General features: G+C 37.4%; 2 protein-coding genes across 3 annotated transcripts; both read right to left on the reverse strand.

Moving 5' to 3' along the window:
* On the reverse strand, positions 1–1589 carry LOC110996786 (cytochrome c oxidase subunit 6C). The gene is made up of 3 exons (XM_022264620.2): positions 1456–1589; positions 577–749; positions 1–140 (listed from the first exon to the last, which is right to left on the reverse strand). Exons 2-3 carry the CDS (start codon positions 747–749, stop codon positions 77–79), a joined length of 237 nt encoding a protein of 78 aa, XP_022120312.1. The 5' UTR covers positions 1456–1589; the 3' UTR covers positions 1–76.
* Positions 1590–2579: 990 nt separating this feature from the next.
* LOC110996820 (protein piccolo) lies at positions 2580–16052 on the reverse strand. Of its 2 annotated transcripts, none has more exons than XM_022264677.2 (9): positions 15316–16052; positions 12825–12996; positions 12322–12517; positions 11629–11883; positions 10808–11052; positions 9932–10294; positions 7864–9721; positions 5345–6925; positions 2580–4898 (listed from the first exon to the last, which is right to left on the reverse strand). In XM_022264677.2, exons 2-9 carry the CDS (start codon positions 12993–12995, stop codon positions 4831–4833), a joined length of 4737 nt encoding a protein of 1578 aa, XP_022120369.2. In that variant the 5' UTR covers position 12996; positions 15316–16052; the 3' UTR covers positions 2580–4830. The 2 variants fall into 2 exon arrangements, with proteins under 2 accessions (XP_022120369.2, XP_022120368.2); XM_022264676.2 differs by having other exon boundaries at positions 9926–10294.
* Between the last annotated feature and the right edge of the window lie 241 nt (positions 16053–16293).

Consider the following 16293-nt stretch of genomic DNA (forward strand, 5'->3'; position numbering starts at 1 on the left):
TTAAGTGAAATGATTTTTATTTTAAATTACATACTTTACATAAAGGAAAATTATACTACACAAATAAGTTCACATCTTAACAGGACTGGAACAGACCCTTGGCTTTCATTTCTTCAAATTCCTTCTCAGCATCATATGTCCTGAAAAAAAAATTATATACCTAATAAAGTAGCCAACAAAAATATTTTACAACTAGCGCCGTCTAGAAGCGTTACGTAAAACTAATGAAATTATGTATCCATTTAGGCTGTCATGCATTTATTTGTTATTATGATTATATTCATTTATATATGAATACTATAATTTTAATTTAAAGGAAGGCAAATTATGTATAAAATATAAAATTAAGCTGTATTACATAAAGTTTTTATATATTTTTCTATTTTGTCATGAAAGATTATTAAAGAGCAGTTAGATCTTTTAGCATTTAATTTTAATCTAAACCTAAAACATGTATTATTTTGTAAATTAAGGTATTTACTTTCTTTCCTTTCTTTCCTTCCTTTCAGTAACTCAGAATTGTGATTGTATATTCAATTAATCAAATATGGAACTCATAGAAAGTATAAAGCTTACCTATAGAATTCAGCATACTTCCTCTTCCGCTCACTAGCAACAAGCTGCTGGAAGGCAAATCCAGATATACCAGCAAGGGCCAGAGAAATGATAAGATTTCTCTTAATAGCATTGTCCAGGAGGCCACGCATTACAGGCTTGGCAACTGTTGATACTGCACTTCCACCGGCCATCTATAACAGTCATAAAGTTCATCTTAAAACCTAGAACCATTTGGCACCTTAACCGAGCCAAGCAAGAAAAAAACTTAAGGGCAGGAAAAAGGCAAATCTCATTCAATTCAGCATCACTGTAAACGCCCTTAGCTCCATCCACAAAATATATGTGCCACCAAATCATTGGCACATGAAGACTGCGATAGATTTTTAGATAGCTCCCTGTCTTTGATTAGGAAAAAGTAGAAAATATTTTGAGATAGATTGGAACATAGTTTATTTAAGATCAGGTTCTACTAGACCATAATCACTTTTCGGATTTAATAATTGTGAAAATTCACCAGGCATAATAAATAATTGTTTTACCCTAATAATGTTCATTATTAGTGTAAAAAATTTTTTAAATTCAAATACAGAATTAGTAAAAAATAGAAGTAGGGTTATCAAATCTTATCAATTTAAAGTTAGAATGCCAAAAATACTAACTATCATAGTCCGAATTAATTAGATCATTATAAAGTTTTTGTCAGCTGCAATTATTATGTTGGTAGAAAACCTATTATGGTTTTATTGTATGAGAACAGGAAAATGATTTATTGATGTCCTTACATAACACCTATCAGTAAGTAAAAAAAAGGCTATAAACTTAAAAAAAACACGGAGAATTGATTTAAATTATTAAATATACTGTAATCAAATATAAAAAAAAGGTTATATAACTTACTTTTATTATGAATTAACCTGAGAAGCACAAATTATTTTCACAAGGAAATAAGATTTTTAATGGTCGTCGGTCGACTGTGGCAGTGACTGCACGAGTTGAAAACCCCATCTAAAAAGCTCTACTATTGGCCAGGAGAAACAGATCTGCGATAACCGCCCAATCAAATAACCCGAAACAACTATTCTCATTGGTGTAAATAACCAATGTCCGAAACAGATAAAATATACCGATTAGAATGAGCAGCTTCCATAGATAGAAATAATCATAGACTTACTGATTGCGCGCAACATTTAAAATATTGTTTCTTAACAGTTACAATCTTACATCAAAATTAGTTGTATGGCCCATGGCGAAACTAGATTCAACTTTCTGTTTATCTTTTAAAGCTTGGGTAATGAGGGTAGATACACCTAGTATTAAATTAAAAATTTTAATTGTACCACTAGAAGTAGTAAAAGTTTTAGAGTTTACTGAACGTAAGATTTTGTAAGTCCGGTTTGGAGCTAAAGGTTGAGGCAGCATGTTTTTTGTTTGCTAATGAAAATCAATAGAATGGTAACCATAAAAACAAGAAACAAATTTTTTATTCATTTATTAATAAACTAACTTTACAAATTTAATAATAGCAGAACAATAATATTCCTTATTTTCTTTCATTTTTAATAATAATATGATAATAATTCACCATGACTCATCATACTTTATGAATATAATTATTATATGATTTAAAAATAATGGAGAAACGACAGACAAAGCAACTTACAGGAAAATATATGCACAATAAAATGATGCAAAGAATTGCCAGCAACAAAATGTACAGCGCTCACTCGTCTAAAACCGCGCGACTAACAACACCAACTAGAAAAAATATTACAAATAACATAATTGTTAAAATTTATTGTATCGATTCATTTATTTCACTATTTCTGCGATTCTATTTACATGTTATATGTTTACATACCAAAACTATAATATGCTATCTCGTGGTGTAACCCCTAACCTATATGTATAAGTGTTAAAACTATTTGTATTCCTCTTTCATAAATGTATAATAAAGATTTTTATCGGCATAAATTACTATCATTTAGTCGAAAATAAAAACAAAAACAATAAAACTAAAAGGATAACTATACACCCAATATACACACCTAGTTTGAGAGTTTATTATAATTATATGGTACAGGCTTGCGGGTCTACTCTTATAATACAAGGCTTCACCGGCAGGAGACCGCGACGACGCCCCCCTATGTACAAAACTCCCGAACAAAATCATAGAAAAACATTCTTAACGCGTAACATATATTAATTTCCCCAACTATACATAAGATTTACAGATTACATCGGTTTAAACCGAATTTTTTCAACTAATAACTTAATATCCACGAAAAATTTAACACAAAAGGCGTGCGCACGCTACCCCCCTTCTTAATCCCACATCTATCGCACACAACTATTACACGCTAAAACATTTTGGAACACTCCCACATGCGGCAACCGAACGTTTCAAATTGGAGGGTAGATTTAAAAAATATAGTAAATATGTTCAATTCAACAGCGCCTAAAAAGTCCAGTTTGAAACGTACCACCGCCGGATGCGGACGTATTCCAAAACTAAAATTACATTATAGAGAATGCAGTAGACACAGCTCTAACCACGGCACATGTTTTAGGGCACAATTATCAGGCAATTCATTATATTTAACTATAAAATATTCTCAAAATCAACATCAAACAAAGACCTTCCTGTTTGCCTATAAGCTATGCATTAAATTAAAATGTCATTAAAGCAGATTATAAATATGAATTTTGGCGCAATATAACATTCAACTTTACTGTGGTTTCAACAATTTTGAAGATTCCCGAATCAACAGAAAGGTCTTTGTGTGATGCTGTATATTAAACTACATACGCACTAATACCTTTGTATTGTAGCACTATCACTGATCAACTCACATTGACAATACGTCAAGGAAAGGGAGAAACCGCGGGGAAAGAAAAATTGTGACTCAAATGGGATTGTAAAGTGTTAAAAATTCTAGAACTATAAAAATTAACCGATTCACATCCACCTTTATTGCTTAGGATTGTATCTCAGACTTAGGGCCGCAAAGTAATAACATCGATTTTTAAAACGTTGCCGAGAAAAATAGTTTCAAAATTGTAATAAATACTAAGCCTACTTAGCAACTAAGCTCTCAAAAATTCATTTCACTATGTACAGTGCTATAGTGCCTAAATAAAATTGCTTTACGTCACGATCACTGGGTTAATTAATTTAAAGTCAAAGAATTAAAAGCAACAAATGAAATAGGAGATTGGATATAAAAGCAACGCGAGCGAATAAAGACAACTAGTGGGAAAGAAACTCAAATCTATTCATCTCGCTCTAACCTATGTGTATCCTCATAAATCCTAGCGAGACGGAATGATTTTCAAAGAATCTTGTTTCAGTCTATCTTCATTCACAGTAAACGATAAATTAAAGGTTTGTTTAGAATATTGGAAGCCCAAACAGACAACTGTTGAAACACTCACGATTATAATCGTGTACTAAGAAATTATTTAAGTATAATGTCACATTCAAATTACAATTATTGGTCGTGAATTCTTAATCATAAAAACACTAACATTACATCGTAATAGCGGTCGTTTTGCGCGGGAAACCGCCATCTTGAGAAACCCTTTAAATTAGATTGAAAATGCAAGCTGTCAAATTTCCCGCCAAAACGCGATAAAACTAGAACGCGGTTCACTTCACGAAGTTACGAATCGTGCAAAAACGTATGAAAATATTTTTTTAAAACTTTATGAATTTACTCTTTATATCTCTCGGGTATATTATCCTATTATAACAATGTGCCTACAAGTAAGAGTGCTTTTTGTACAATATTGATACATTTCTATTCTCTAGACTAAGGCTCCCTCGCGTGCCGAAGCGGCCACGCCCACATACACCATACAAGAAAATAAACTTAGTTAAAACTGAGTGCTTCATAGTGAATGGTAACATCGTTTGTTCACTAAAATAAAAATTACTGACAAAGTCCACCATCGCTCGTATTACGAATAAATAAAGCGCGTAATTGGGTAAAATTTTCATTTATAAACAGCTGAGATTCATAAAATGGAAAATTATGATGCGCGAGCGATCTCGAACATTCGAAAAGTGTGGGCCGCACTTGTATGCACCGATTTAGTCCTCTCACTCGCGATACTCTCACGATTCATCACAGTACGTATAGTTGTGTGTCAGTCTAGCTGGTAGAAAAGGGGCAGCTGGAGGTGGCGCGGCAGGGGGCACGGGTGGGGAAGAGGGGCCAAAGGGAGGGGCAAAGGGGACAAGGAAAGCGCGTGGGAACGCGCGCGTCGCCGCCGTCACTTGCCGTCGCGGGACGCACGTCTTCTGCGCACCGCACTGGGACTTGCCGTAGTGCCTTCGCCCACTGAAAAGTGTATGCAATTATAAGTATTCAAATCAAATTACAAATATATTATATATACACAAAACAATCTTCTAAACATTTGGTATCACTTAAAAAAAACCTGTATTTGCATAATTTCATATATAATAATAAATAAAGCCCTTTATTCGCTGACCATTCAGCTTAAATGCTATTCTTATCAAACAGAAATATTCTTAAATCTAATTATATAGCAAAAATAATCATTTATTCTCAACCGCTTTGGTCAGGTTGTCTGTCGACATAGGCCTCCCCCAATTGTTTCCATGTCTCTCTATCCTTGGCAGCCTTCAATATATTATAGGGTTGTAAATACCATTAAAATGCCTTAACACTTAAAAATATGTTTTAAGTATAGAGTCCATTGGTAGTGGTTGGTGTTACTCATCAATTGGTTTATTATTACTATTAATTTTCACAATACTCACCAGCACTCCTTGTTTTCCGCCTAACAGTGGTGGTGTTGGGCGGCGCCGGCGTGGCAGGCGTGGTAGGTGCGGCCCCGTGGCGCACCGACCGTCTCGTCCCCACCCCTTCCGCCCCTTTCACCACCTTCACCCCCGGTTTCACTGTCTTCACCCCCTTCCCCCGCACCTTGCAGATCAACGGCTCGTCACTATCGCTATCCGAATCCTTCTTCCCTTTCCCTCCGACCGCCGGGATCCCAGGTTTCTGGTCCACCCGTCTGGGTTTCTTCTTCGTCCGGCCCGGCGACAGACCCTCCTCTATGCTAACGGTGGACGTGCACGAACTTTCTGACTCGCGACGTTTTCGCTTTCCCCCAGGAACGGGTTTGGCGTTGGCGTTGGCGACGGCGGCTGTTTTGGGACTGGTTTTGTCGACGGAACCGCTTCTCAAGCAGTTCCTGGGTTGAAGCGCGGGAGAGTCCGACCGCTCGAGCTTACTCAGGCCCGGACTGAGCCGCGGAGTCTTGGGTCCGTCCGCGGGGCTGTTCATTTTGCTGCTAGATCTCGTGCGCACGGTGCTCCGCGCGACCCTTTCTAAGGCGGATGGGGAGGGCGACTCCGGCCGTTTGGTGACGTAATCGGGCGTCGGTATCTCTATCAGCAATTGCTCTAATAAGCTCTTATCGGGGAAATCCGCTTTGAGCGGTAATCTTTCTAATTTAACCTCTGTCTTATCATTTTCCGGTTCGCAATTTTTTGCCTCACCATTTTCGATGGCGGATTTTTCTTCCTTCATCTCGTGCCCTTCCGTTGACTTTTCTTGATTAGAATACGTATAGAGAGGAGGCGAAACTCTGCTTGGCAAGTTATCAAATTCTTCACCCTTTTCCTTTTTCGGCGAAACGTTTCTCTCCTGTTTCGTCGCGTCGTCCTTTTGAGCAATATTACATTCCAGTTTGACATCTTCTTTCTTTTCTTGGTCGTTTCCTCTATCTATACTTTGGCAAGGCGGCTTATCGTCGTCTCTCAGTACAGGCGTGGGTGTTCTTTTAACTTCTTTGGTCTGATTGCTCACATCGAGCGGTCTCCGAGGCGCGTCGTCCCCGTTTATGTGGTCGTGCATCTTGGCCAGTTCCGCTTCGATGTCCCCTATGTCATCGATATCCGGGGGCCCGGGGTCATAATGGGGTTGCCCCGTGGCCAGCGATAGCCTTTCTAAAAGTTCATCAGAAGCGGGGGTGGGGTCGATGACGCCGATTATCCTCTGGACCGAGGTGGGACTGGTCGATCTGGGCATATCGAGGCGTTCTTTCCTCTGGGGGCCGGGGGGCGATTGGCTGGCTTGATTAGGGGATTTCTCCGATAAGGCATCCATGGATTCGATTCCCGAGTCTTCCCCTTGGGCTTGAGAGTTGGGCGACCTGTTCGTGAATTTCTCAGCTTCGGGCCGAGTGGTTCTCTCTGCCACGTGTTTGCAGTAGGACTTGTCCTTGGGACGCTCTTTCCTCCTGGGCGAGACGGCGCCTGTTCGCTGACTAGAGGCGGGCGGGGAGTCCCCCCGGGGTCCACCTATCGTGCCTACGTTTGTCGATCCAGGAGGATCTGGAACGCAAACAAAGGAACTCCTGTAAATATTGTACCGGTGACTGGAGGGAAACCTCCTGAAGAAATATTTCTTGAGAAATAGTCCTTCATATTAGTGTTACATTTTATTCAAATTATACATGCTGTTAAAAGAAAATGGGCATACTACCTTCATTCAGTTCGATCACAAAAATCTAATTCATTTAATGTTGACAGGTATAAAAATATTTAAATTAAATTGATTTAGTTTGTCAGGTTGATACATAAATTAACTTTAGAACTTATTATAATTAGGATGATTAGAAAGAAAACACAATGATTTTGATGAGAAATTTAGTTTATATTAGTCTGTCGAGTACAATTATACAATATATATTGATCAAAAGGGGTAAAATGCAAAAACTTTATGCTTTTCATAAAAGATATTTTATAACAGGTGTATAAAATTTTTACACATTTTGTCAATAGTAATAATTGTAATTTCTGATGTACCCTACAAATTACATTAAAAAATATAATATATAAATAATCATTCATTACACAATATCAATAATGCTTATGATAAAATGCCCATTTTCAAGAACTAAACAAAACGGTTTACTATTTACAATTTTCTTATGTACAAAAATAGCCCTTAGAACTTCCAGACTTTGAGAAGTAGCAAAACAATTTGACAACATTATTAAAAGAAATGGCATGAGTGTTTGTCGAGAGCTCTATCACATTTTGCAAAACAAATTAATCAAACATATGTAAATCATTTAAAAAATAGATCTCAAAATCTTCTATCTGAGGATAATGCTACGTAAAAGAACTCTTTACAGTTAATTATATACACTTGAGTATTTTATTGTAATGCAAGTATCACACATTTTGTGGTACAATGTTACCCGAACATCTTAATTTCCAGTGTAAAACTTGCATTAAATGTTACCTATAAACGACACAAGACTTACCTGGACAGGAACTATGTGTGGTCTTCCTCTTCTTCTCAGAGGATAAGAGCCCATTGGGGGAGGTAATAGCACTATCGGTAAGTGTCCTTTTTAACTTATTGTCCTCTTTCTCCTCACCCACTGTCCTTTCACTAAGACACAGTCTCACTTCACTGCCGTCTTTTTCACATTCACTGTCAACCGATTGCACTTCACTGGATTTAATATCACATTTTGCCTCAACTTTCGTCGGTAACTTCTTCTTTGCCTCGTGATTGTTTATCTCTCTGTAGCCCTCGTTTTGCGCGTATTTCCCCTCCTTGTCTAGCAAATCGTTCCTCCATTCTTTATCTCTTTCTTTTTCTATCGCCTTACCGTCACTGAGGACTTTCGATTTCTTTTTTAATTTCATATCTAAATTCTGAATTTTGTTATTTAATTTGTAGTCGTGTTTGGTTACGATATGCGCGTTCTTCGATATCGTCTTCATTCTATAGACTACGTTATTATCCCCGGTGACCTCCGTCTTAATACCATCGGCGTCGAAGTGATTGTTGAGTTTCATATTCTTCAAGTGTAAATACTCATCAGTCTTCGAATTCTCTGTGCTATCACTAGATTTTGTGGCCAGAGATTCATCTGAATCCCTCCGATGCGATTTCTCATCGGACTCTATTGACTTTCTGATTTTCACCTTTTTGTGTAACTCGCCGGGGGCTAATTTTTTCTTTTCTTTTTTAGAATTCGTTATGACTTTGGAATTCCGCCCCCGCAAACTTATGTGTAAAGGTGGAACTCTGGGCTCGCTCTCCGCCGGTTTATCGGTTTTGGGTTGCTGGTTATTAAAGCTAATATCCGCTTTGTACACGGGTTGTACGACGGGCTCGTTCTTATCGAGCTTCAGCCGTAACTTAATGGACTCCTTCTCCCCGGGGGGAGACTTCGGCGCCTCGGCGTTGGGCGTCGAAGGTTTCGCGACGTGAGGCCGCGTTAAGGCAACTTTGGCAGACTTTCCGTCGCGCACAATCTTATCCTTCAGTACCGCGGGCTTCTCTTTCGCCCCGCTCCGGGGCTTCCCCCCTTTCTGCGCGACCAACTTATCGTCTTTGACGTCTTTCCTGGCTGTCATTTTGCTTTTCGATTTGTCGTCGTCTTTCTTATCGTCGTCCGTTTTTGAAAAAATCTCCGACGCTTCGGCCCCATCCCTGACTTTACACTGGGCGACGATGACCTCCGGCTTCTTCTCGGGCTCCTTGGGCGGCGGCGGCGGAGGCGGCTCGTCGTCTCTCATGAGAGTTTTGATGAGATACCGCTTGTTCTGCTCCTCGATCTCCTGAGCCGTCGCTTGGGAGCCGACCGTCGCCGTCGAGACCGAAGCCGTGGCCCTCACGGGGAGTCTCAGCGGAGGGGGCATATTCGTCAAATGGTTGATCCTGTCGTTAGGGGGCGACTTGAAAGGTGGATTCGGACTGTTCTGGAACTTGGAAGGCACGGGTGGCGGCGGCGGCGGCATGAAGTTATTCTCGCCGAAGTCTTTAGGCACTTCGTTCTGGGCGGGCACGTCGGGCCCGTTCAGGGGGTACTGGACACCGGTGATCTCCTGCAGCAGGGCATCGGGGTTGGAGTGCTCCTGCTCGTAGAGGAGATCGAGCTTATTGGAGTCGAGGTCGGAGATGGCGGAGAGGGCGGTGTCGTCCAGGTTGAGGTCCGGGGGGAGAGAGGGGAGCAGCTGGTCTAGGTCGCAGCCGTCGGGCAATTCGGGCAAGGCCAGTCCTAACGTGTCCCGGTAGGGCTCGTTCCAGTCGGGCTGCGGGGCGTTGGCGGCTCGGGACGCGGCGCGCTGCCGGGCGTTGTATTGCTGCTGATACCGCTGGAACTCCTGGAAACATAATAATAACTCATTTAATATACATCATATCAATAATATGTATTGACACTGTCCAATTCAAATCAAAGCTAAAACAACCGAATAAAATCGCTTTATTCTACATATTCAGGAATAAGGATAGTTTTCTTTATTCAGGATAAAAATAGATTTTGAATGTTGCTGATATTTGGATTAAAAATATAAAATTTTACTAACACATACCTGGAAACTGGACTGCGTCTTCTGATCCATGGAGGTGGGCGGCGGCGGCAACAACGCCTGTAGGTCTTCCTGAGTGACTCGCGGCGGCTGGGGTCTAGGCCTGGGCACCGCTTGCCTGTATGGGGGCGGGGGCGGAGGGAATTCGGGATACGGAAACCGTTGCCGGGTGACGATCGTCGCGTTGGGGGGCGCCCGATACTGCGTCGGGGGTTGGGGACGCGCCACGAATGCCCGTCGGATGAAGTTCGGCCTGGGGCGGGGGGAGGAGGGGGAGGGGATGGGAGATGTCGTCGGCGCGGGGGGACGGATCGTCGGCCGCGCCCCACGGTACTCGAACGGCGCTCGGCCTACGGCTAGTTCCACCTGTGAAAATAACTTTGCTTTAGGAACAATGACTTAAAAAAAAAATTAACATTTTAAGTGAAATAAATATTAATAAGGCCATCATTACCAATGAATTATCTAACTTAAATGGTTTTAATATATTGAGTACATTCATATAAAATAAATAATGTATATCTGTAATGATAGCTTATTTTGTTAAAATTAAAATAAATTACTACTAAATAAGATTAACAATTCAAAAAATGCGTATTGTTTTTTAAATTTTTGACATAACCCTGACACATTACACCTTGACAACACTTATGTAAATTAAATTAATGAATAATCATAATCAAATTATAAATTTAGTTAATATAGCCACATTTATTTATGTATAGCTCAAAACATACAATATCTAATTAGGGTATATTTAAGTTTAGGGTTTGTGTTTGACTTTGACCCATGCATGTGTATACAAACTAATATCTACCTGCATTATTTTAAAATACTATATGATTTGACATTTGACATCTGACATTTATAATAATTTACCTGTGAATCCTCAAGCCGGTCCAACTTAGCCGGATGCGGCGCTTTCGGTCTAGGTTGCGGCGTAGGGGCATCATTCTGGAGGAGATTGACTAATAGGGGCGAAGACATGGCGACAGTGGGGGCAGAAGTAGGGGTCGGGGGCGTAGGAGCGGGATAGGGAGGTGGCGGGCCGGGAAAGGACGACGTAGAGGGCCGCACGAATTGCCCCTCCGTTGAACTTGCCCGAAGAGGTGTCGCCGTTAAACCTGGAATTAACATCAATTTATTAAACGACGGTTAAAATTAATAATTAATCTCATTAAAGTATTTAAAATTGGTTGAAGTGATTTTTAATTCTCCAGATAATAAAGATTATTACTATTATTACTAAAAACTAGTTATATTGCATTATTTTACGTTCCGTAGCTGGTAGGTTTGGTTAGGGCAATATATTATTAGTTTTAAATTATAAAGGGATGGTACAAGTTAATAATTTGAGTCATATTTAATATTATTACTACAACAAAAATAAACAAATAGTATTTAATATATAATTGGTGTAGGTGATAAAAGCTATATAGGCGGAGAACCTAGGCATATCCAACCCAAAAAAAAATTACCCTTATTATACACTAACATATAAAATGTGTGATACTTTAGGATGAAGACAGTAAAATACTGTAATGATATTAAATGTGTGTATATTATTAAAATTATATAAAATTTCTTGTGCAACGGACTGTGGAAGATTTTCAGCCATCAAGGACATGTTAAAAATATAAACTATAAAATAACTTTAACATAACCAATAAACTTGAGTCTGCCTCACGAATACATCATACCTAACGTATTCTCCTTACGGTGTATGACCCTGGCCTGCGTCATACTGCCAAAGGGGAATTCACAGCGATCGGTCGGCGTGGGAATGTTCTGCGGTATTTTACCGTCCATGGGGCATACGGTGTTCGGGGACTTGAAGTTCTCCCGCGGGGGCGTGGCTTCGGTGCTCGTAGAAGCCCCATCGTCGGCCAAAAGGCGGCCTATGCCACCCAAGTTCGAGAGAAGCTCGTTAGATTGCGATCTCGATGTACCCGCATCTGGAAAATTGTTTTACCTATTACTATCGCAGTCAATAAAATATTAGAATAAAGTTAATACTCAAACTGTCTATAAAATACTATACTTTTAGTTTGTAATGAATCAGATCTTGTGTATACACACATACCCTCACTTTTACATCATCACACAATACATTCAAATAAAGTATTACTTTGTTTGATTTAAAAATATTTCTGTTCATAATATATCTTAGCTATACATTTGCTATAAATGTTTCTTATTAAATATAATATGTTAGTTGTAAGAGTATGAAATACATATATTGTTTATGCGAAGATCACCGACCACTGTATTAAATTTAATAACTTCTATATTTTTAATAGTCATAAAAACAATATCTTATCTGTAAAAATGATGAGTTACAATAGAATTAGGGTCATGTATAAATTTGTTATGGTCAATTAATTTGATTATACCATCAGCTTCAGTATTAATCCTAACTTCTGCGCCGTGCTGCAACCGCAGCGAGACTGCAGCATCTCCATCTAACTGCACGGAGAGAATGCCCAACGCACGCAGTTGCGGAGCACCCGCCGCCGCCAACGCGCGCAAACGTGCCGCTGCCGCACGCGGCACCGACAGCGTTACGCGCACCGAGTTCCACGGCTCCACCTGTTCACAAAAACATATATATATTTTTACTTTAATAAAGTAGGTATCTTGTTTAGATACAATATTGCAACTTTAATAACAATATAATGCGGCAGATAACATCATTGTTTTTATATTATCTTTGACTTTTAGTATCTGTATTAAAATAATGTGAGCCCTGTATATTATAATAGATTTATTAAAATTATTTCTTTTTCCCGGATATAACATTTTGTTAATAAAGTGTTATCATCTTTAAATAGTCATCATTACATTTGTTTATATGTTTGAGCAGTCTACATTAGGCAAAAGAACACCAATGGAGTACCTTGTTGACTTTCAGCGTATGCGGATGAGGCTCGGCGAGAAGTTGCCGCAGTTCGCGCAAGAGGCGGCGTAGGCGCGCGGGAAAGCGCGGGTCGCGGAGGTCGCCCTCGCAAGTAACGACCACGCCGCACGAGGCAGCGCACGAACCTAGCCCATCGCTGTCCGCTGCCATGCTGTGGATTACACAGGTAATCATTACTTCATGTATGTACACCATACATAGAACAAGAAGATAAATATTCTGACGCGGTACAAAAATGGTTATAGAGAACATCATAGGGCAGACAGGAGACTGATTGTGTCATAGCTATTATTTCCAAAACTAATTTTAAAAGTGGGAAATAAGAATATATTTATATACTTAATTCCCTTAGAACCACAATTTCTGTTTTCCCAATGTGCTGTCAAAATAAGTTTGAGAGTATTTCCATTTTGAAAAAGATAACTTTTTAATTCTTACTTCTTAGAGGGCTTATATGTAAATATGTATATATAAGACATTAACATGAAACAGGACCTTAAGTGTGTCTGTTTATATCCAAACAAATTACATGAATTTGATTTAGGCAAAGCGTATGAATGAACAGAATTATTAATAGTGCCAGTCTGAAACGTACTATAGAATTTATAACTTACATTTACTACAAACCACTATGTCTAAAGTATAGAACTATAGAACACAAGATAAATATTGGTGATTGGATAATATAAGTATATTCATTCTCTGAACCCTGTAAAACTCAATTTGTTATTAAATATAAGAGACTCAAACTTTTTTCTAGTGATTTACACAAAAACTCCATCTCACCATACCAGATTATATTAATAAATTTATTATATTTTAACTCACAAATATATTTGACTTACTATAAAATAAATAATTAGTATCTTTAAATGATATAAAAAAGAACATAGCTGAAGGAAGTTAAATGCCACTGTCACAATTAATTATGAAAGTAAAACTTCTGTATGTAAATAGCATAGTCATTATGAAGAGTAGTATTAAGTAGATGAATTATATTTCATGTTTAATTAATTTAACTGTTACATTCTAATGATAAATCTTTTCATTGTGTGATGTAATGAATTAGTGTATTTACTATTGTAAAATAATATACTATTACTGAATGATTACTATATTAATTGAAATAATGTTTATTTTATACTTTGAATTATTTTTATGGTATATAACATACAAATAATTAAAAGAGTTGTATGACTTAAAACAAATCTGATAAGTTTTATAAACTTCACTAATATAACACTTTATTATAATAATTTTAAGTTTCTAATTAATTTCAATATTTTTTTTAACAGTTCCAATATTTATTATTATAAAATTTTATTGTGAGTTAAACAACACGGGGAAAACAATATGACATTGAAGCTTTTTACCTTTTTTAGTTATGCATATGTAATGTAAAGTGAACATTCTTACAATATATGAAAAAAGTAGTGTAAAGTTTAAGTAAGAAGTAATATTTATAATACAGCAAAACATTAATGTTTTAGTATACAAAAAAGCATATTAAAAATATAGGGCAAAAATTGTGAAATCAAAACTGTCTATAGCTGTTATCAAGTTTAGTTTTTAATTAATACAAACACAGCCCTATTCATAGTATGAATGAATATTATCTCCATTCATGTCTTACATAATATGAAAACTTTAAAATCTATTAACTTGTTCTTTATCAGTTCAGTTTCACTCAGTCATGCCCAAGTTTCCTTATATATTCACAATAGTTGTTTTTAATTCCTTGAATATATTTTCAGAGATATGAATGAATGATTATTTTTTATTTGCCTTTAGAATGCAACTGATTTTCATAATTTCTGAGTAGTATTTATTGAATGTAAATTATTTTATATTTTACTACTATTGTACCTATTGTCTTTTCTTAAGTTTTGTTTAAATGATGTACATACTACAATCTGGTAAGATACAAGAATTTGAATACAGCACATATTTACTGTCTATAATGTCACTTAATAACATAGTAATACATTAACTATAAATAACATTTGTATGGAAAATGTTTGAAATGATAAATTTAATTTTATGTTATTGTGATATAATATTTGTAAATAAATATTTATTTTCTAACATAGGTTAGAAATGCCACTAAAGATAAATCAAAATCTAGTAAGAAAAAATAAATTTCGTTGTATAATGGTAAAAGAATATAAATGTAAAATTTAAATGAACCATTTAAGTTTATAAATAGTTAGTTTTCGTGAAAAATATTCCTTCTTTTTTCACGGCAAGGTCGGAAAAACACGGACGTATGTTACACAACGTTTATTATAACATGTTTACGTGTTTTGTTCGATATCAATAAATAATTAGGCGAGACGGGTCAACCTCGGCATGCACGTTCGCGGGACGCATCCGACGTCCGCCTCTACAACCCCCAATGTGTCCATCTTGTTCCAACACCGCACAATTGCGCGATCAACAAAATGTAAATAAACGAAATACTATCACTCACCTATCATACAATGTCACATTCCGCTCAATATCACTAAATTTCTATTCTCTTGTCTTCCAAATCATCCTGGAAAAGCAAGCTCAACATTACAATCCGGCTCGCAAGGCAATATCGGTTCTATGGTCACTCAGTGTCCACTACTGCCAAAACATATGATACGCTACTTTTGTGCTGTCCTTGCCTTCTTATGGACACTGTTTGTCACTTTAATTAAACTTTTCACATCGAACCACACGACTACAAGCCGGGGTTTCTCTTCTTCAATCAAATCCACAGATTTATATTCCAGTGACGCAAAGCTCATATATCGTGAAGAGCAGCAGCCATTTTGAAATGTACAGGGAGTACAGTCACGGCATGGAACATTGGTTAATTGCAGACGTTCTTGTAATGTATAGCAATTCTAACACGAATTGTTAACTAATAAACTTAATGCTAAATCCATTTTTACACATCAGGTCACAAAACTCCACTCGGTTTTATTATTGAAAGTATCCAAAACAACCTAAGCGACGTCCGATACTTCTAGCTTACCCCATTTGCATGACACACATAGATTTCGAAAAAAAACACTCAAAATACATAAAAACGCACATAAATAGTATCGCGCCGTATAATTGAAGGTTATCACATCCGATCAGAATAATAGTTCAATAGAAAAATCCGTAAAAAGATCAGTAAATATTTTACAAATAGTTAATCGGTACGAACAATAACAACGGACGCCATTTGCAATTTTCAACTTGACATGCGCATTGATTCAAAGACGATAAACATAGACACAAACGTTGTAAGGACGTCAGGTTCATAATTACTTCAATAATCACAAAAAAATTTAGTAATGAAATAATGTTTCACTAGATTTTATAAATTAAAAATTAATTTTTATTTGTACCTATAATTATTTATTAACGTTGTCCAGTTCATGTTAGTATTATTTCTGTAATAAAAGTTTTATTTATCAGACGCTTACACAAT

This window comes from Pieris rapae, chromosome 5 (genome assembly GCF_905147795.1).
Source record: "Pieris rapae chromosome 5, ilPieRapa1.1, whole genome shotgun sequence".
Taxonomy (NCBI): Eukaryota; Metazoa; Arthropoda; class Insecta; order Lepidoptera; family Pieridae; genus Pieris; species Pieris rapae.

Excerpts from the sequence above, each read along its gene's own strand:
- LOC110996786 (XM_022264620.2), bottom strand. The coding sequence starts at position 749 with ATGGCCGGTGGAAGTGCAGTATCAACAGTTGCCAAGCCTGTAATGCGT. Across the intron at positions 141-576 it reads AAGTATGCTGAATTCTATAG|GACATATGATGCTGAGAAGG; the intron begins GTAAGCTTTATA and ends TTTTTTTTTCAG.
- LOC110996820 (XM_022264676.2), bottom strand. The coding sequence starts at position 12,995 with ATGGCAGCGGACAGCGATGGGCTAGGTTCGTGCGCTGCCTCGTGCGGC. Across the intron at positions 12,518-12,824 it reads ATACGCTGAAAGTCAACAAG|GTGGAGCCGTGGAACTCGGT; the intron begins GTACTCCATTGG and ends TTTTGTGAACAG. Across the intron at positions 9,722-9,925 it reads AGTCCAGTTTCCAGGTATGT|GAGTTCCAGCGGTATCAGCA; the intron begins GTTAGTAAAATT and ends TTATGTTTCCAG.